The 23,007-nt window shown below is 36.5% G+C and overlaps 1 protein-coding gene across 4 annotated transcripts in view; it reads left to right on the top strand.

Annotated features, from left to right (window-relative positions):
• Positions 1–23,007, top strand: part of BRCC3 (BRCA1/BRCA2-containing complex subunit 3) — a 51,358-nt gene that overhangs the window by 24,315 nt on the left and 4,036 nt on the right. For 3 of the 4 annotated variants that reach the window (XM_033114701.1, XM_033114719.1, XM_033114729.1), the window contains 3 exons: positions 18,788–18,919; positions 19,471–19,514; positions 22,642–22,811. In XM_033114701.1, coding sequence (XP_032970592.1) covers positions 18,788–18,919; positions 19,471–19,514; positions 22,642–22,793 — 328 coding nt within the window. In that variant the 3' untranslated portion in view covers positions 22,794–22,811. The remainder of the gene's footprint in view (positions 1–18,787; positions 18,920–19,470; positions 19,515–22,641; positions 22,812–23,007) is intronic. The other variant, XM_033114709.1, reaches the window with a different exon arrangement.

Raw genomic sequence — 23,007 nt, 5'->3', positions numbered from 1 at the left:
GGATTGCTCTCTGAAACCCTCCAGCTTCCTACCCTAATCCAATCTCAGCTGACATCTTGGGACTTTCCTTCAGTATGCTCCTAGGTTGGATCTGTTCTCTGGGTTTCATGTCATCTTTCTTGGGTCACTGTCATTTTGCTGTTAAAACCCTCTATTAATTTCCTACGAAAGGTGTGCATTTGAGTGAGCTAAACCTTCTGAATTAGTGCTTATCTGAAAATGTTTTTATTCTTCATTAATAACCCTAATGAATAAAGAATTCTAAGTCGACATTTTCCCCCGTCAGAACTTTAAAGGCACTGTTTCATGGTTTTTAAACATCCAGTGTTATTGACAAAGTCTGCAGTCCAATTCTGGTTCTTTTGTAAGGGACTTTGTTTTCTCTGTCTCCCTCTCTGATAGCTTTTAGGACTTTCTCTCTTCTTGAGGTTGTGCAATTTTCTATGATATAGTTAGAGTGTGGATATTCTATGATTTAAACTGCTGGATGCTTTCAGTCTGGCAGCACTTGTCCTATAGCTCTGGAAAGTTTTCTGCTATTGTTTTCTTTTGTGTCCCCAGATAAAGCAATCCATAACCTACCCAGTGCCTGGGAAGAGAACATCTAATTTATAATTCAGTCCAATCCCATAATTTAAAGTTTGTCCAAGTTTAAATCAGTCTTAGGGGGATAATCTCTCATTCTTTCAATTACTTCCCTTTCTTGCCATGTTTGGCTCTAAGATGGCATCTGAAGTGTTGGGGAGATGATGTAAACAAACTTATGTTATTGGGAAAGGAAACTTCCTGGTTTTGTGCTGGTTTAGGGAATCAGGGCAGGAGTTCTATTCATGGTCAGTGCTCACATTCACTTACCCAATATACTTCTCCTCTCTCATGGACATGAAGCCCTAACATAAAGAAATACTTTAACAGCTCCTCTTTTATGACTCTCTCCCTCCTTCTCCCCATAAGTTAGTAGGACAAATGCGTCATATCATTTTCTCTATTCTTTGATAATCCCCCCTCCTGTTTTCCCTCCCTCTTTCTATAACTATTAGTCAGATATTAAAGAGATTGACCGCAGTGACCCCTTTCACTCATATTTACTGTCTCTTTTTCTAATTTCTTAGGTATATTCTTGGTTTTATCTTCCAACTCATTTATGGAAGTTTTTAAATTTTTTTTTAGCAATTTTATATTTTTAATTTCCAAGTGATTGTTTTCCTTGTTTATTCCCATTTCACAGTATCCTGGTTCCTGGTTTATTGATATAATATTGAAATGTTACATTCTGTTTTTTTTCAGTTATCTGTTTCTTTTGTGGTCATTTCTTTTTTTATTAGTTTCAGGTAAACAAAACAACGCAATAGTTAGACATTACACCCCTCATAAAGTGGTAATCCCCCTCCCCCAATCTATTGCCCCTCTGACATCATATATAGCTATTACAATTCCATTGACGCTATTCCCTGTGCTATACTCCATATCCCGTGATTATATATAATGTGTTTCCCTGAAAATAAGACCTAGCAGGACAATCAGCTCTAATGCATCTTTTGGAGCAAAAATTAATATAAGACCCGGTTTAGTATAATATATAAGACCCGGTCTTATATTATAGTAAAATAAGACCGGGTCTTATATTAATTTTTGCTCCAAAAGATGCATTCGAGCTGATTGTCCAGTTAGGTCTTATTTTCGGGGAAACACAGTATATTAAATTATAGTTGACATACAATATTATTCAGCTTCAGCTTCAGGTGTACAGTGCAGTGGTCAAGCATCTACACCGTCCATGAAGTAGTCTCCCTAACAATACATGTGCCCATCTGTATGGTCATTTTTTATTGCTTATTTATTTTTTTATCTTTCTTGTCCACATTCTTTTAAGACCAAGGCAACAAAAAGATAGTTGGTAACTCATTATTTGTGGCCTTAGTTTGTTAACAGGAGGTTTTATTTTAGGGTGAGTGGGTTGAGAGCCTGCCATATTTCTTAGGGATCACCAAATGTTAGATTTTAGGTATCTTACTCTGGGATACCAATCTTAACAAGTGTTTCCTCCTAGATAGTTTATTCTATTTGTGAGGAGAACACGTTCTGCTGCTGCTGCTATTGGTGCTAATGATGATACAGATTTTGGCTTAAGAATGGGAGCCTGGTTACTAAACATTCTGTGTATACAGAGGCTCAATCTTGGAAGAGCACAAAAGCAGAGTAACTATAGAGTCTCAGGTTTTTGGCAGGATGACGAAAAGGGGTCGTCTCTAGGAAATCAAGGGAGGAGTGTGATAAAGCAACTTCATAAAGTTGTTTATGAATTTCTGGGCTCACTCTTAAGCCACGTGTGCATGGATCTGATCCTAATTGGCATAATTGAGAATTGAATTAACCGCTAGATTGACATATAGGTCTCATACTGACCTCTGGGTGACGCATGTCAGAAAGATCTGAAGAGCGCTACAGTCTCTGAAAATTGAATGGACATTGGAAATACAGTCCACTGTGGAAATTTCAACCTGAACTTAACTAGGCAGTTTGTCTGCTAAAACAAAAATAACAACATTCTCTATAGAATACAAGCAAGACCCAGTTATCTCTTAACACAATATTCAGAATACATAGGATACAATTCAGAATTACTTGGCATGTGAAGAGCTACAAAAATTTCAACTTCCATGGAAAAGGATAATCAACAGAGGCAAACACTGAGATGACAGTGATGTAGGAATTACTTGATAAAGACTGTAAAGCAACTATCATAAATATTCAAAAAACCAATCATAAATACTCTTGCAACCAATGTTTAAAAAGAAAGTCTCAGCAAACAAATGCAAGACAAAATGAACCAAGTGCAAACTTTAGAAGTGAAAAATACAATCGCTGAAATACAAGATTCACTAGATGGATTTGATAGCAGAATGGAGATTGCAAAGAAAAATGTCAGTAAACTTCGATGATAGATCAGTAGAAATTATCCAGTATGAGTGAGAGATAAAAAAATACTGACTATAAAAGTAAATAGAGAGAATGACATAAAAAATGGCATGGTAGGAAACTTCAAGATTTCTCCACAAAAGTAGTGAATAATCTGGCAAAAACTGTCAGAATGAACTTTATTGGAACTTTGGAAACTAATTAAAAGTTTATCGCAGCCAGGCAAGTGCTTAATCAAGAAAAAAACAACAGAATCTCAGGATTTAAGGAAATCTCTCTTGAGTCACTTAGATGGCCACTAAGCTGACAGGATGACAGGACAGAGCCCTCACTGGCCACACGTAGCAAAGACTATAGACTATAAAAATTAGTTCAGGAAAGTCCCTAAACACACAAAGAAAATAAGATAAAACAAGCAGCAACAACAAACCCTGGGGAGGGGGTAAAATCTGATTTCCATACTTACTACATTATAATATTCAAATGTCCAGTTTTCAACAAAAATAGGCATTAAAAGAAATTATGGGCTATAAACAGGAAAAATAAATTCATGAAAACATTCTCAGAGGAAGCCCAGACATTGGAGTTATTAGACAACAACTTACAATCAACTATTTAAAATATTCTCAAAAAGCTAAAGGAAACATTGTACAAAGAACTAAAGAAGACAATGAGAATGATAGAGACTATCTAATAGAGAATATCAATAAAGAGAGAAATTATAAAAAGGAGCCAAATGGGAATTCTGGAACTGAGAAGTACAATAACTGAAATGGAAAACTCACTAGAGAAGTTCAAGATCAGATTTGAGAAGATGAAAGAAACAAAACTTTCAGATAGATCATTTGAGATTAACCAGTTTGAGGAGCAGAAAGAAAAAAAAAATGAAGAAAAATGAATAGAGCCTAAGAGACCTTTGGGGCATCTTAAAACAATGTCAATGTACTCATTAATAGGAGTCTCAACAGAAGATGACAGAGAAAGAAACTGACAGAAAATATATATGAAGAAGCAATGGTTAAAAACATCCCAAATTTAATGAAAAGCACGAATCTACCTGTCCAAAAATTTCAAAGAACTCTAAGCAGGATAAACTCAAGGAGATCCGCATTGAGACATTATAATCAAAGTGTCAGAAGCCAAAGACAATCTTGAAAGCAACAAGAGAGAAGTGACTCATTACATACAAGGGATTCTCAACAAGGTCAGGAGGCAATTTCTTATCAGAAACCAGAGATGCAAGAAGATAGTGGAACGACATATTCTAAATGCTAATTACAAAAAAATAAAACCAAAAGCAAACAAACAAAAAAACTACCAAACAAGAATTCCATTTCTGACAAAATTATCCTTTAAGAATGAAGGAGAAATTAAGACATTCCCAGGTGAAAAAAAATCTGAGAGAGTTTTGTCACTAGTAGATATGCCCTACAAGAAATGCTAAAGGGAGTCCTTCAGGCTCAAATGAAAGGACAGTAACTTGAATCCCCACAAATAAATAAAAAAAATATCAGAAAGGTAACTACATAGTTAGATATAAAAGTCAGTATTAATGTATTTTCAGTTTTGTTACTCCTCTTTTTTCCTCTAGCATAAAGCAACAGTTATAAATCTTTTGATAGAAGCATATTGTATAAAGATGTAATTTGTAACAATAACAAAAGGATGGGAGTGGAGCTATACAGGAGCAATGTGTATATGACTGAAACTAAGTTGGTATTGATTTGAACTAGATTGTTACAAATTAAAATGTTAATTGTAATTTCCAGGGCAACCATTATGAAAATAAAGATACACAGTAAAAAAATGAGAAAGGAATCAAAATGGTGCAGTGGAAAATGTCTTTTTAATGCAAAAAAGAAAAAGGCAGTAATGGAGGGATTTAGGAACAAAAAAAAGGTAATAAGACGTAGAAAACAAACAGCAAAATGGCAAAAGTTCTTTTTTATCAGTAATTATGTTAAATGTAAACATAAGTAAACTCCCCAACTGAAAGGCAGAGATTGGCAGAATGGATAAAGAAAACAAACAAACACAGAAAAACAAAAAAACTCTACAAAAGACTTACTTTAGATCCAAAGACAAAAGTAGGTTGAAAGAAAAAGAATGGAAAAAGATATTCCATGCAAATAGTAATCAGAGAGTAATCAGAGGCTGTACTGTTATCAGACAAAATAGACAAAAATTGTTATGAGACAAAAGAGGAGATTATATAATGATAAAAGTGTCAATTTACCAAGAAGATATAACAATTATAAACACACATACATCTAACAAAAAGGCCCCAAAATATATCACGCAAAAATTGACAGAATTGAAGGGAGAAGTAGATGGTTCAACAAGAGTAGTGGCAGACTTCAACACCCCACTTTTGGTGAAACTAGAGAAAAATAAAATAAAAGGAAATAGAAGAATTGAAAAGCAGTATAAGCCAACTATACCTACTGTGTTTCCCCCAAAATAAGACCTAGCTGGACAATCAGCTCTAATGCGTTTTTTGGAGCAAAAATTAATGTAAGACCCGGTCTTATTTTACTATAAGACCGGACCTTTTAATATAATATAATGTAATGTAATGTAATTAATATAATATAATACCGGGTCTTTTATATTAATTTTTGCTCCAAAAGACACATTAGAGCTGATTGTGCGGCTAGATCTTATTTTCGGGGAAACACAGTAACAGACATATGTAGAATACTCCACTCAACAACAGCTGAATACATTCTTCTTAAGTGCCCGTTCTCCAGGATAAACCACATGTTGGTCTGCACAACAAGTCTCATAAATTTAAAAAGACTGAAATCATACAAAGCGTCTTCTACAAACATGGAATGAAATCTGAAATCATTAACCGAGAAAATCTGGAAAATTCACAAATATGTGGAAATTAAAGAACACACTTAACCAATGGACAAAGAAGAAATCACAAGAGAAATTAGATGTTACTTTGAGACTACTGAAAATGAAAACACAACACAACAAGATTTATGGGATGCAGCGAAAACAGTGCACAGAGAGAAATTTATAGCTGTACATGCCTACCTTAAAAAGGAAATAAATCAATAACCTAACTTTAAGGAACTATTAAAAAAGTGCAAACTAAATACAAAGCAATCAGAAGGGAGACAATAATAAATATTAGAGTGAAGACAAAATAGGAAATAGAAAAACAATAAATAGAATCAAATAAACCAAACGATAGTTCTTTGAAAAGATCAACAACGTGGATGGAACTTGAGATTATTATGCTAAGCAAAATAAGTCAGACAGAACACGTTGAGAACCATATGATTTCACTGATATGTGGGATATAGAACTGAAAACAACAAAGGAACAAGACAAATAAAAACTCATAAGCACAGACAATACTTTAGTGGTTACCAGAGGGTAAGGGGTGGGGGGTGATAGATGAGGGTAAAAGGGATCAAATACATGGTGATGGAAGGAGAACTGACTCTGGGTGGTGAACACACAATGTGATTTATAGATGATGTATTACAGAATTGTATACCCGAAATCTATGTAACTTTACTAACAATTGTTACCCCAATAAGCTCTAATTTAAAAAAAAAAAAAGATCTACAAAATTGACATATCTTTAGCTAGACTGACAGAGGAAAAAAATGAGAGAAGAACTATATAACTGAAATCTGAAATAAAAGTAAGGACACTATTACCAATCTTACAGAAATAAAAACGATTATAAAGTAAAACTGAGCAATTGTATGTCAATAAATTAGATAACCTAAATGAAATAGACAAGTTCCTTGGAACATACAAATTGTGAAAACTGGCTCAAAAAGAAATGGAAAACCAGAAAAGGCCTATAAAAATTAAATAGATTGAATCAGTAGTAAAAAACCTCCCGACAAAGAAAACTTCAAGACCAGATGACTACATTGGATAATTTTGCCACACATTTAAAGAATTAACACTAATCCTTCTCAAACTCTTCCAAAAAACAGAAGAGTGAGTACTTCTAAATCATTTTTTTGAGGCCCACATTACCCTGATACCAAAGCCAGACAAAGATATCACCAAAAAAAGAAAAGAAAATTACAAAGTAATATTCCTTATGAATGCAGATAACAAAATCCTCAACGAAATACTAGCAAACCGATCCCAACAGCATATTAAAAGGATTATACACCATGACCAAGTAGGATTTATTCCAGGCATGCAAATGAGGTTCACATAAGAAAATTAACTGATATGATATACCACATTATAAAAATGGAAAAGGTGATCTTAGAATTCATATGGAATTACAAGGTGTCCTGAATAGCCAAAATAATATTGAAAAAGAAGAACAAAGTTGGAGGAATCACACTTCCAGATATCAAAACTTACTACAAACTTCAGTAACCAAACCGTGGATCTGGCATAAGTATAGACATATAGACCATTATGGAATAGAATTTAGAGTCCACAAATAAACCTGTAGTTCTATGGCCAGTTGATTTTCAACAAGGGTTCCAATGCATTCAATAAGGAAAGAATAGTCTGTTCAACATGTGGTGTTGGGACAACTGGATATTCACATACACTATATACAATAATTAACTCAAAATAGATCAATGACCTAAATAGAAGAGCTAAAACAATGAAACACAGAAGAAAACACAGAGGTAAATCTTTATGACCTTGGATTTGGCAATGGAATCTTAGCTATGACACCAAAAGCATGAATAACAAGAAAACCTAGATCAATTGGGTTTCATAAAAATTAAACACTTTTGTGCATCAAAATACATTATCAAGAAAGTGAAGGGACAACATATAGGAGAAAATATTTGTAAATCATATAGCTGATATGGGTCTAAGTATCCAAAATATGTAAGAAATTCTTACAACTCAAGGACAAACAGCTCAGCTTAAAAATGGACAAAAGGACTTGAATAGACATTTCTCTCAAGATGATGTACAAATGGCCAAGAAGCACGTGAAAAGATGTTCAACATCACTAGTTACCGTGTTTCCCCGAAAATAAGACCAAGCCGGACCATCAGCTCTAATGCATCTCTAATGCATCTTTTGGAGCAAAAATTAATATAAGACCCGGTCTTATTTTACTATAAGACCAAGTATTTAATATAATATAATATAACATATAATATAATATAATTATAATACCAGGTCTTATTAATTTTTGCTCCAAAAGACACATTAGAGCTGATTGTCCGGCTAGGTCTTATTTTCAGGGACACATAATATATGTGTGTGTGTGTATGTGTATATATGTATATATATATATATATATATATATATATATATATATATAAACGATAGGTATATACAAAAGGTATTCAAGCTGTATACCTTAATTATATACAATTTTTAATAGTCAGATATACCTCAATAAAGCCTAAAAAATACATGCAAGATGAGAGCTCAACAAATAAATTTAAAAAAATTTTTAGGAGCAGGATTGGAATACAAAAGCCTCTCTGTCAGTCTCCATTCTTTCAGGAAGGGAAAAAGACAATAGCTGTTTCACTAGATGGAAAGCAAATGCAGGGTTTGCAAAAGTGGGATACTGCACCTAGTGGTGTTGGTTTTGAAAACGTCTCTAACTGCTTATGAATTGCCCTAGGTAACTCTGTTCTTCATGTTGACATTATTCTTTATGGATAACTGATTACTGTTCATTGAAGTACAAAGTCCGGGTTTTCTCTGAAGTTTGGAATGATTTAATGAAAACATTTTAAGTATTAACACATTTTTATAGGATGGTGGAGATTACAGGTCTGAAAAATCTATTTGGGAGTGCGCTGCTGGAGGGAAAACTTTTTAGCTGGAAACTTATTCTCCATGTTAGTTCCACCAGAGTTTCAGAAAGTGTTTCCCATTGTGTTCTCAGTAAATGGTGCTGACCTTGTAAAGGAAAAATACTACCATAATGGGAGAAAAGAGAAGCGTCGAATTCTCAGTTGCTGGAGCCTAACATACTTTAAAAAGTCACTGAGTATCTTTCAGAAACTTGAGTCTGCAGAAATGAAGTGGCTTGTTCCAGACTGTGTGGCTGGGCAAAAGCAGGGCCAGTGCTTACTCTGTGTGTCCTTTCAAGAATGTCAGGGCCTGAATCTGTTTAATTTAAGGCACTGATAAGATCAGCAAAGTCATGACTAGGAGCACTGCTTCTGCATTTCACAGAAACAGATTTTGATTGGGCTAGAAGCAGATCCCCCTCTTCCTTGGTTGTTTGAATTCCTGAGCCTTATCCTTATTTTGTCTTCACTCTGGCTTTTCATTTTTTGTTTCTGATCTAGAGCCTACATGTAAATCAGGTTTAGGGCTAGAATGTCATCTCACATAAAATAATAGACATAATCATGAACAATGAAAATTATGGCACTCAGTGAGTGTTCTGTTGTTTTTTTTAATTACCTTAATCTTTAAGACCTTATTTTAGCTGCACATTGCTACTCTTTTTTCCTTTTTGTTTTTCTGTTGCTTTTAACAGCTTTATTAAGGTAAAAGTGTTATACACAGAACTGCACATATTTAATGTATACAGTTTGATGACTTTGGACATGCATAAGTAGGTGTGATACCATCACCACTATCAAGGTAATAGACATATCGAACACCTCCAAAGTTTTCTTGTGTCCTTTGATTTCTGTTATCGTTTTTATTTTTGTGGTAAGGAGACAATATGAAATCTACCGTCTTAACAAATTTTGAAGTACACAATACCTTATTGTTAACTATAGGCACCATGTTGTACAGCAGATCTCTAGGACTTATTCATATAGCGTAACTGGAACTTTATGCTCCTGGAATAAAACTCCCCTTTCCCATATCCCCATCCAACGACCAGCACTATTGCAGTCTCTGCTTCTATGGGTTTGACTACTTTAGATACCTCATCTAAGTGGAATCACGCTGTATTTGTGTTCCTGTGCCTGGCTTATTTCATTTAGCATAATGTCTTCCAGGTTTATCCATGTTTTCACAAATGGCAGATTTCCTTCTTTTTTAAGGCTGAACCATATTCCTTTGTATGTATATACCATATTTTTATCCATTCATCTGTTAGTGGACACTTGGGTTGTTTCCATGTCTTGTTTACTGTGAACAATGCTGCAATGAACATGAGAGTACAGTTATCTTTTTAAGATCCTGATTTCAATTATTTTGGATAAATACCCAGAAGTGGGATTTGTGGATCACATGGTACTTCTATTTTTAATTTTTTGATAACCCTGCATACTGTTTTCCATACTGCTTTGCCATTTTACATTCCTACCAATAGTATATAGGCATATGCCTCCTTTATTGTGCTCCACTTCTGTTGTGATTCACAGATACTGCGATTTTTATAAATTGAAGGTGTGGCAGCCCTGCATCGAGCAAGTCTATTGGCACCATTTTACCAAAAGCATTTACTCACTTTGTGTCTCTCTGTCACATTTTGGTAATTCTTGCAATATTTCAAACTTTTTCATTATGGTGATCTTGATCAGTGACCTTTGATGTCACTATTGTAATTGTTTTGGGGCGCCACAAAAGACACCCATATAAGATGGCAAACTTAATTGATAAATATGTGTGTTCTGACTGCTGCACTGACTGGCTGTTCTGCCATCTCCGTGTCTCCAGGCTTCCCCATTCCCTGAGACACAACAATATTGAAATGAGGCCAATTCATGACCCTCCAATGGCCTCTAAGTGTTCAAATTAATATAAGACCTTCCAAGAACACTGGATGTCTTCCATTTGCTCTTTTCTACTTTTGTGTCTTTCAAGAAAGTGTTCAGTTTTTCTCATATAGATTTTGCACATTTCTTGTTTAGGTTTATTTCTATTTTATCTTTTTTCTTTTTATAATCCAAAATCACTTTATTTTTAAAAACTCTAAAATGGAGAGAGAATAATGTGATTGGTCCTTTAACATCATATTCACAGTGAGAGGATTTTATAAGTTTGAATACAAAATATCTTGAAAGAAAGGAAAGTAAGCTCATTGTCAAATCCCTTATGTAACCCAGTACAGTACAGTGTTTGAATCAAGTGAATGTTTACAGTAGCCATATGTTTTATGACATGATTTCTCTAAAACCTGTCTCATGTACCTTTGAAGCAGTAAATCATAAATGAATGTCACAGAAAAGTAAACAAAGTAGATTGTTAGAGCTAGCAGAATTCTCACCTTCCCCATCTTGAATGTCTGCGGCATAAGAAGGAATGAAGACAGTTTGAAGAACTCAAGGTCCCTTTGAGATTTCACATCTAGGAAGAAAGCACTTTGCTGATCATAAGCTTTCTTTCACAGGCACACCTCAGAGATATTGTGGGTCTGGTTCCAGACCACTGCAATAAAGTGAATATCACAATAAAGCAAGTCACGTGAATCTTTTGGTTTCACAGTGCATATAAAAGTTATGTTTATACTATGTGGTAGTCTATGAAGTGTGCAATAGCATTATCTCTAAAAAAACACAATGTACATAACCTTGATTAAACAATAATTCCTTGCCAAAAAAAATGCTAACCATCACCTGAACTTTCAGCGAGTTGTAATCTTTTTGCTGGTGGAGGGGCTTGCCTTCAATTTATAAGAAACGCAGTGTCTGTGAAAGTGCAGTAAAGTGAAGTGCAATAAAACAATGTCTGCCTGTATTGTTAGAAAACTCATGTACCTGACCTTATTTTTTCTTCTTTCTAAAGAAGGGTCATAGGCTTGCTTTACTTCTCTGCAACTCTAAGGAATATTTTGTCACCAAAAATGAAGGAATGTTTTAACTGAATAGATTGGAAGGTATGGAGGAAGAAAAGTGAGTTAGACCACTTATTCTCAAATGTGGCTGAACATTGGAAACCTGAGCAGTTTATAAAATATACTGAGCCAATCAGAAAAGGCTCCATACTATATGATTTTAACTATGTGACATGCCATAAAAGGGAAAACTCTTTTGGCAGTAAAAAGAACAATGATTGCCAGGGGTAAGGGAGGAGGCAGGGGTGAATAGGGAGCACAGAAGAGTATGATACCATAATGGTAGACAAATGTCCTTATATACTTGTGAAAACCCATAGGATGTACAACATCAGGAGTGACCCTAATGTCAAGTATGGACTCGGTGATGATGTATCAATGTTGACTCATCAGTTGTAACAGATGCCCCACTCTGGTGGGGTTGCTGATAATGGGAGAGGCTGTTCCTGTGCGGAGGCAGGGGGATACAGGAAATCTCTGTACCTTCTCTCAATTTTGCTGGGTACCTAAGACTGCTCGATTTTTTTTTTTTAAATACACACACACACTGAATTCCTGGGTCCCTCCCCCAGAGATTGTGACTTTTATAATAGGTAAAGAATGAGGCCTGGTGTCATGACTTCTCAAAGAAAGTAGAACTTAAATGTTCTCCCCACAAAGAAAGAACTGGTAATTATATGATGGATGGAGATGTTAGCTAACGCGGTGGTGGTAGTCATTTTGCAATATATAAGTGTATTGAACGTTAAACACCTTAAACTTACACAATGTTACATGTCAACTATATCACAATAAAGCTGGGAAGAAGCATATGGTAAAAGAAAAAAGGGAATTACACAATTCGTTGTAGCTGTGATAAGTGCTGTCAGGTAGTTGGGGAATAGTCAGGGAAGTCTTTGCAGAAGAAAACATTCTTCAGCTGGTTTCTGAGGGGTGAGTAAAAGTTAGCTAAGTAAAAATGGGGCGGAGGGGACTCCAGGTAGAGGAAAGGCATGTCAGATGGCCTGAATGGGGCGGAGGTTGTGTGTTTCAACACAGGGGTTCTCAAACTTTGGTGCTCGGGAGATTCTTTTTTTTTTTTTTCTTTTTCTTTTTTTTTTATTTTGAATGGGTTTATGTTTTCCATTGTGACTCTTTTGTTGTTTGTATATTTGAAGGCTGTTATTCCTGTATGTAAATTTTTACCTTCCTGAATTCGTGCAGTTAATTTTACCTTTGATCTTCTAGAGCTTTCCAGATAAATACCATGTCTCATCTGTAAATACAAAGTTGTACTTCTCCAATTCCTGTGCCTCTAATTTAATTATTATGTGTAGCTGCATTGCCTGATATATCCTTTACAACATTTAAATGGTAGTGAAAATAGTAGGCATTCTTGCTTTGCTTCTGATCCTTGTGGAAATTCCTGTAGAGTTTTGCCTTTAAGTAACTTTGTATTCAGGACTAAGGTATACATATTTTTCAAATTAAGAAAGTATCCATAAATTGCTATTGTCTTATTTTGTTTTTAAATCAGGAATGAGTGTTGAATTTTGTTAAGTTTTTCAATATCTCTGAAAGCATTATGAAATTATGACTGACTCTGAAATTATGACTGACTTTCTTCTGATATATTAATGTGATGTGTTAATAGATTTCCTACTATTGAACCAAGCTTGCCTTTTTGGAAAAATATCTTCCTAAGTTGTCTTAATGTGGTATTGGGCTATGTTTGCTAATATTTTATTGAGTACTTTTGCATCTATAGTCATAATTGATAACTTTTTAGAATTTTTTCGGTACTGTTTTTATCAGATTTCGGTATTCCCCTATGAAAGCAACAGGGCCTTTTATTTGAGAGGTAGTTCTTTACATATTTCTTTATTTCTGCTATGGGGTTTTTGTAGTGTAGTGGTTGTCACTTCCCTGATGGTGTTAATTTTGGTAAACTGTATTTTCCAAAGAAATTATATCCATTTTGTCTTATTTTCATATTTACGTAGAGAGCTGTCTGCCAGATAGTCTTCTATGGTGTTTTAGCTCTCTTCTATTTCATTAGTTCTCTCCTCCTTGTCATTTCATATTTTGCATATCTGTGCTTTTTCCTTTCCCCCCCTTGATTATGTTAGCTAGTGGTATGTCTATTTTGTTAATTTCCCCCAACCATTTTTATTTATTAATTTGATTGCTTTTTTACTCCTGACCTCATTAATTTTTCTTTTATCTTTCATTATTTCCTTATGTCTTATTTTGGTTATTTTGTTGTGCTTTATCTTAGCATTTGGAGTTTGGAATTTAATTAATATAGTTTTAGGCTTTCATTTTTATTGATATGCGCTTAAGACTATGAATTTCTACTTATCTCTGCTTTAAATATATCCCATACATGCTGGGATAGTAGTAGTATTTTCATTCTCATTTTTTTTTTTTTAAAGTCCTTTAGTTTTGGTTTTCATTTCATCCATCCATTGTGCTCCAGTCTTCCTTCCTCCCAATCTGGGATCTATACTGTAGCTTTTCTAAAAATGGCCCTGCTCCCTAATGCCCTCGGGGTAAAAGCCCTAAACCTGAAGCCTTTCATGGTTGGTTGTTTCTCCTGCCATGCCCTCTCAGTCACGTACAGTAAATCCTTACTTAATGCCATCGATGGGTTCTTGGAAACTGTAACTTTAAGTGAAATGACATATAATGAAACCAATTTGACCATAAGCTAATTGATATCAACAAGTTCCTGGTCACAAAACTATTACCAGACTTCTAAATAAAGACCTGAGCATTCAGTTCCTTTCACTGCATTCTTGATCTTGTAATTTGCAACAACATGTCCTTATTCTGAAAGTAGTTTATTTAAAGATGCCTCATTTACTGTTCTGGGTATGTTATTACTGCACAATACTTATAAGCTTTATTACCATTGTCATCTTTCAACATACATATGCAATAGCTGATATTTTTACTGTGCTATTAATATTATTAAATTGTATTATGTCTTTTTAAAAGACCTAAAAATCTTCTAGTAATAATCTTCCAACCCACTTAGTTCAGTTCAGGGTCGCAGATGGCCAGAGCCTTTCCTGGCAGCTCAAGGTGCAAGGCGAGGATCTTCCCTGGACAGGACGCCCTTCCATCATGGGGCACATCACACACACACACACACACACACACACACACACACTTACTCCCACTGGGACAATGTAGACGCACCAATTCACCTCACATGCACGTTTAGGATGTGGGAGGAAACCAGAGTACCCATAGATAACCGTGCGGACATGGGGAGAATGTGCATAGACATCATATACAAAAATTAACTCAAAATGGAATATAAACCTAAATATAAGAACCTAAAACTATGAAACTCCTAGAAGAAAACGTGAAAAGCTCACAAGATTGAATTTGGTATTGACTTCTTGGATAGGACACCAAAAGCACAGGCAACAAAAGCAAACATAGACAAATGAACTACATTAAACTTAAAAAAAAACAAACAAAAAAACCTTTTGTGCTTCAAAGGACACAATTGAGTGAAGAGGCCTCCTACAGAATGGGGGAAATTTCTGCAAATTATGTATCTTATAAGGGGTTGATAGTCAGAATATAGAGAATTCCTACAACTCAACAACAACAACTCAATTTAAAAGTGGGCAAAGGACTCAAGTATACATTTCTTCAAAGAAGATAGACAAATGGTCAACACACATAAGAGAAGATGCTCAGTATCACTAATCATTAGAGAAATGCAAATCAAAACAATGGGCTACCTCACACTCATTAAGATGTCTGTCCAAAACATGGAAAAAACAAGTGTTTGGTGAGGATGTGAAAAAGTTGGAATCTTTGTGCCCCATTGGTGGGGATATGAAATGGTGCAGCATCTATGGAAAACAATATGGCGGTTCCTTAAAAAAAATTAAAGCTAAAATTATTGTATGATTCAGCAACCCCTGCTGGGTATATATCCAACAGAATTGAAAGCAGGATCTGAAAGATATTTGCATGCCTGTGTTCATTATAGCATTATTCACAATAATGCTATTTTGAATGGCATTTTTAAAAAAAACTTCCATTTATAAATGTTCACTGTTAGAATATAAAAACAGAACTGATATTTTTTGTGTGTTAATCTTGTATTCTGCGAGCTTGCTAAACTCATACAGATAGATAATAGTGTTGTATGCAAATAGAAACAACAAAACATATACAAGATTTGTATGCTGAATACTCCCAATGAATCCTAGAGAATGTTTCACGTGCATTCAAGAAGAAGAATGTAAATTTTACTGTTGTTGGGTGGAGTATTCTGTACATATCTGTTGGGTCCAATTAATATATAGTGTTGTTCAGGTCCTCTATTTCCTTATTCTGCCTGATTGTTCGATCAGTTATTGAAAGAGGGATATTGAAATCTCCTACTATTATTGTGTTGCTGTCAATCTATCTCTTCAACTCTTGTCTGTTTGCTTCATATGTTTGGGAGCTCTGATGTGGTGTGTAAATATTTATAATTATTTTAACTTCTTGGTTAAGTGACCCTTTTATCCTTATATAATGTCCTGCTTTGTCCTTGTAACAGTTTTTGACTTACAATCTACTTTGTCTGCTGTAGGTATAGCCCTGCTCTCTTTCAGTTAATTTGCACAGAATATCTTTTTCCATATTTTCGCTTTCAGCCTAAGTGTGACCTTACATCTGAAGTGAGTTTTTTGTAGATAACATTTAATTGGGTTCTGTTATTTAAATCCATTTCAGCCGATGTACGTCTTGTCTTTAATTGATATTTTTTTGTTTTATCTGTTTTCTTGTTGATATGGTTGGTGTAATGGTCTTTGGTGACCTTCTACATCATAACTGGTAGCAGAATTATCAGCTCACATTAATCCAGTTAGGAATTGAGATGATTCAAAGTTGGGCCTCCAGTCCTCATAAGGGCTGGTCTGATTTTACTCCTACTATATATACTGATGAGGTCCCAACCCAAAGCCTGGAAACATTTTACCAGGGCCTCTCCCCACCTTGACAGGCCCTGAACCCCAATTTTGTCACCCAAGAAACAAGCCCTTTTGGAAATTCTCTTCAGCTTCCCAGCCAATAAGCTTCCTCCTCTGGAATCAGCAGATGCCTTTCCAGGAAGACTGTCTTTGAATGTCAGGCTCATCTCTCTGAAGTTTCCTCCTCTTCCAGACCTTGACCCCACAATTTCTGCTTGGGTAACTCTCTAGTAACTTCCAACAGGTGCCATTTTATTTGGCCCAGCTATTCTAGTTGCTCTCAACGGGATGATTGGTTTTAACCATTTAGTTCATTAGCAGAGGCAGAATCCCTGGTAAGCTTTGGATCTCTGCCTACCTAGGTTGGGATTGTAGTTTTGAGTAAACTCAGAGAAGCTGTAGCTATTACCACTAAGAACTTCTGAAGATGTGTGTCCAGTCTCAGTGGATCACTGGAACCATTTGTGCTCATGGTCCTGACAAACTCAGTGGGAAACCCTGGTAAGCAGACTAATAGCAGCAGCATATTGACTTCTTCAGGGTTTCTGGAAAAGTCAGTAATAACAGTCACTGTGTATGACTTCAAAGGACCTTCTGCAAACCACAAGCAGCTACTATGTACTCTTACATGACTTTCTCCCTGACAACTTGGATGTTGGGAAGGGAGAGGTGCTTGTTATCCTTCATCATTTGTGTTCTGTCGGCGCACACATTGTGGTATGGGGCCCAGAAACATTCTGCTGGGTAGGAAAGAGAGAGGGGAGCTAGATCTTATGCTGCTATATCCCCGTGTGCTAATGTGGTCTCACAAGGCCAGGGGCCCTCAGCCTGGTTGCTCCACTAAACCTTCTGGTAGGTGGAGTTTAGCTGTGTTTGGGGTGAGAAGTAGGTTGGCTTTGGTAGCACACATATCTGTTTCTCCCACACTAGCATGGAAATGCAAGTATTTGTCAATTTCTTACCTATTTCCCCCCAGGAGAGCGAATAGGAAGTGAGGGCCATCGATGAACACTGAGTTAGAACAAGCGAACATTTAGATGAGTAATCTCATCTACATAATGAATCTAATGGGGTCATTGAAGAGTCTGCCAGGCCTCTTCTCCAGGCTTTGTGATCAATGTGTTCAACCTCACTGGCAACTTCCTGACTGAAAATAGTGTTAAATAGTGATTACCCTTGTCTGGAGAGCAAGCATAAGAGCCTTGGGCTCTGAAGGCTTCTGTTAAGTTTACAGAATTGGCGTCAGATTTTCTGTGATGCTAGAAAATACTGACCCTGCAAATGTGCTTTTAATTTTCTCCCCTGGTGAACTCAGTTTGAACTCTATCCACTTTGAAGTTGAGATACTAAATGAATTACAGGAATATTTAACCTTTGAAGCATGCCATATCCCCAAATTTCTATTAAAACTATAGAGAACTTCTCATTATGACAACTCAGCACTAAAAACTGAGCCACTTCTTGGTATATATTCAAAGGCAATGAAATCTGGAGCTCAGAATGATATCTGCACTTCCATGTTCATTGCAGCATTATTCACAATAGCTAAGATACTAAAACAACCTACATGTCTGTCACTGGACATGTGGATAAATAAAATGTGGTGTGTGTATATAGACATACCATTTGCAACATTGTGGATTAACCTGGAGAACATTATGCTAAGTGAAATAAGCCAGGCACAGAAAGATAAATATTGCATGTCTCACTTACATGTGGAATCTAAACTAGTCAAATTCATAGAAGCAGAGAGTAGAATGGTGGTTGCCAGGGGTGGGGTGATGGAGGAGAAAATGAGGAAGTGTTAGCCAAAGGGTACAGTTTCAGGATGAATGAGTTCTGGAAATCTAATGTTCAACATGTCAGCTACAGTTAACAATACTGTATTATAGACTTGGAATTTGCTAAGAAAGTAAATCTTAAGTGTTCTCACCACAAAAAGAGGTAACTGTGTGAGGTGATGGATATGTTAATTAGCTTGAGTGCAGTAATCATTTCACAAGACATATATATCAAAATATCAATTTGTAAACCATATGTATGTATATATGTATACACATATATATACGTATATATACATATGTGTGTATGTGTGTGTGTGCAAAATTCCTCCTTGTCTGTTATACCTGAATAAAGCTGGAAACAAACAAAAAAGTGACCTGAATTGGTTGTCTTGCAGGTACGAGAGAATTGAAATCCCAATCCACATCGTACCTCATGTAACCATTGGAAAAGTGTGCCTTGAATCAGCAGTCGAGCTGCCCAAGATCCTGTGCCAAGAGGAGCAGGATGCATATCGGAGGATCCACAGGTAGAGACCTTCCACGCTCCTGGGCTCCGCTTCTCAGGCGCGGGCCCTGTTCTCCTCTTCTGTCCTTTCATCTTCAGCCGGTCAACTCTGGAGCCCCTTCCCTGTCACTTGTCTGTGACAATGCTTTACAGCGGTTTCCAACCATAGTATTCCTCACACTGCATGATAACAATCTCTTAACGTGTGTTTATGACATTGGAACCTTCAAGGGCAAAGACACTTTTTTGGTTGTAAAAAAAAATCAGCTATGGTATCTTAGTAGCCCTGTGGCCACGTACTGGGTCTTGCCCAATAAATGTGTACTGTGTGAAGGCTTCAATGAGAGACAGTAACTTCAAAATTATCTCTGAGTTATCTCGAAGTTCTGCATAAAATCACATCTTAAAAATCATGAAAACTGTAACAATAATGGGAATTTAAATTATGCATATTCATCTAATACAGATGGCAGAGGTCTGGTGCAGTTGATCATTTTGTTATGTAGTCTGTGACCATTTTGTTTTCACTTCACTGCTGCTTTGTTACTCACCTAAACTATTTTATCCCTTTAGCCTTACACATCTGGACTCAGTAACCAAGATCCATAATGGCTCAGGTAAGATTGTTTTTCTTGAATATAGGCGGTGATCTCTGAAATACTTAGCTGACAGAAGCTAATTTTGTTTAAGTGATTGAAGTGATGGGTGCAAGTTATGCTTAAGTTTCCTTTCCCAAGAGCTTTGCCATTCATTCATCTTGCTCTCAACTTTTCTGTTCAGAGCTATGGACCCTTGAATAATCTAAATGCTACCTAGAGTAAGACTGGAGGAAGGACAGGAACAAGCTTTATGATAGGCCTCCTCAGTGGTGTGCTGGGACATGTTTAACAACCAGTTCTCGGAGGGGGGAGGGCCCTGACTTGGTGCGTTTGCCAGTTGCCATGGTATAATACCCCTATCATGGCAGGTTTTAAACAAGTAATATGGCCTCAGTCAGATCACATGCTTCCTGAAATTTTAACAGTTGGCTCTCATGAGCTGGTCTAAGCTGGTTCTAGCATACCATTAGCAGCCTATTGTGGTGCGAGTTGAAAGAGATGGACAGACAGAAGGATCAAAGGAGGGCGTAAGGGAAGAAATCGTTTCGTGTCAATAGATATAGAAGGAATTCCTATACAAGGCCAAAGGACAGCAAGCTCAATACGATTTACAGAATTACTTTTCCCCAACATATACACCTAACCACACCCACATTTCCTGTGTAACCTTGACTCACAGGCCATTCTGTGCAGTCTTCCCTAGTGGCTGCCAAAGTCACCAATGAAGAAAAAGGGGAAGGCCTTCAAGTGTTACAAGCAAATACTCTGAGAGGAAAAGGAGAGAGAGATGGCTTAGTGTATCTGTCTCATCGTTTATATCTGAAAGTAAAACATGACAAAGAGTTAAAAGTTGGTCATATATAAAATGTAGCAAGACTCTAAAGGCAAAGCAATTTAAGTCAGAAGTGAACAAATAAATCAGCAGAACTGAAGAAAGCCCCCCAAATTGGCCCATGTATATAGAAGAATTTATATTTAAGGAAGATGTTGCTTCAAATCAGTAAAAAAGGGTGAATTATTCACTAAACAGTATTGGGACAGTTCATTTGTTAAGTTTATTCATTCAAGAAACGTTTGAGTGCCTACTCTCAGGCACTAGTCTGGGGTACAGTGCTGAACAAGAGAGACAGTTTTTACCTTCCTGGACTTATATTCGTTTATTTCCATTTGGAGGAAAATTCGATTCCTACCTAACATCCTACACAAAAACAAATTTCAGATAGATTTAAACATTTAGTATTCAACATGGTGTATCACTTTGGGGAAGAGGGCAGCACTTACAGTGAGCAAATAGCCCAGCAGCAGTTCCTCTCCTAGGCATATACCCCAAAGAGTTGAAAACATGTGTTCAAACAAAACTGTGCACGGAAATGTTCCTAGCAACATGATTCACAATAGCCAAAGAGTGGAAACACCCAAGTGCCTGTCTGTGGATGTGTGGACAAAGCGTGAGCCAGCCACACAACAGACATCGGTTCAGCAACAAAAAGAACAGCTACTGATACATGAACAACCTGGACGAATCTCCAGAGCAGTATGACAAGTGGAAGAAGCATCACACAAAATGCTGCACTCTACCGTTCAACTTATATGAAATTCAAGACTAGGCAAAACTAACCTTTGGTGACAGCAAGCTCATTAGTAGCTGCTGGGGCCAGAGATGAAAGGAGCATTGACTGTGAAGGGAGCTACAGAGGGGCCTCGGGGCTGATGGAAGTGATCCATACCCTGACCAGGAGTGGTTACCAGCGGTAAGCATTTGTCAAAACTCATTGAACTGAACACTTAAAATGAGGTCATATTATTCTCTGTAAATTATACCCCTGTGAAGCTCATTTTTAAAAGGAAAAAAAAATACAGGAGTCAAATATAAGAGGATAGTTCTCAAAGTCTGGGGAAGTAATGGCTTAAGTATAATCTGAAACCCTGAACTCACAAAAGAAAAGACTAAATAAGAATTAGAGACTTTCACAGACCCCTACCAAAAAAATCAAATTATTCACAGTAATCTTTAAAAGAAGTGTGGATTAATAGAAAATAATCAATTTTTCACATTTTCTTTTGACAAAGATTAAATTGAGAGAAATATGTGAGGATGTGGGAAAAATGAACACTCCCATGTACTGTTCCTGGAGGTACCATTTGGCACAATCTGGAAACTACTGGATAAACAGTTTTAAAATATACATGGACTTGAATATAGCAATTCCACTTCTACAAATGTATCCATGAAAAACTTGTAGGACAAGTGTGCAAAAATAAATTTAAAGGGGTATTAATTGCAGTCTTTGAAATAGCAAAAAATTGGATGCCGCCGAAAGGTGCATCAATAGAGGACTTATTAAATTGGCACATCCATTCTTTTGAATATTGTGTAGCCCTTCAGAAGGAAAACTAGATTTTTACTGACACAGAAAGATGACTGGAATATCATCTGGGGAAAAAGTAACATCCACAACCATACAGTTTTTATTCAAAAGTATGCACGCACACATGTATATACACATATATATACATATACCTATATTTTGGAAGGTATACCCCACAGTATTACAGTGGTCATTTTCAGTAAGTCATGTAATATGAGAGAGAAAAAGATATTTCCATTAGGTGGAATTTGTTTTAAAAAGAGTGCCATCGAATCCTGGTCTCACCGTTAGTGGAACATTCACAGTAAAAGGCATGAAAGATGATAAGTCCCTTACGCTTCATCTCTGTGGTGTTTCCTCATTTTAAAAGGGAGGGTTGAGTCAGTATACTGATTTTTTTCAATGTACATAGCATTTCTTAGGCAGTTTTCCTACTGGACTTGCGGGAAAGTTCTACCTCTCTAGGAAGTTATGGTCATTTACACTGGGCTGGGGAAAGAAACTTTCTGTAGCTCTTAGTGCTTCTGCCTAAGGGAGTAAAGAGCTGGTCTTCTGCTCTCTGCTTAGCCAGGCTCCCCTCTGGCTTATGGATCCAGGGATGCTCACGATGGCCTCAGTATAGGTATCTTTGCTTGGCTGTTCTGTCTTTCCACTGGCTGGCCTGTCCTACTTACCGCACTTTTTCTACTTCGGCTTCCAACCCCTTCTTTCTGTGCTCACAGCTGGGGGGCTTTTGGTGGTGGAGTGTTGTCTCATCTGTGTTTTTCCTATTGAAGTGTTTACCAAGAATCTGTGCAGTCAGATGTCAGCAGTCAGCGGGCCTCTCCTACAGTGGTTGGAGGACAGACTGGAGCAAAACCAGCAGCATTTGCAGGAATTGCAACAAGAAAAGGAAGAGCTTATGCAAGAACTTTCTTCTCTAGAATAAAGTGGGAGACAAAATGGGGTAAAAAACCTTTTTTTTCAATGGTCTGAAAATTCACACACCTCGTGTGTAGGCAGACAATGGAATAGCTCTTTTTATATCCCAAGGGAAGAGTTTTATGCATGGACTAAACACAAGATGTCTTCCTAAAAGCTTCATTGGGGTTTAATAAACCTTCCTATGTACCTGTAACTGGCCCACAAAGGGCATATGCAAG

Source organism: Rhinolophus ferrumequinum, chromosome X (genome assembly GCF_004115265.2).
Source record: "Rhinolophus ferrumequinum isolate MPI-CBG mRhiFer1 chromosome X, mRhiFer1_v1.p, whole genome shotgun sequence".
Taxonomy (NCBI): Eukaryota; Metazoa; Chordata; class Mammalia; order Chiroptera; family Rhinolophidae; genus Rhinolophus; species Rhinolophus ferrumequinum.
Note: the sequence above shows the minus strand (reverse complement) of the source record. Positions and strands in the feature narration are given on the sequence as shown.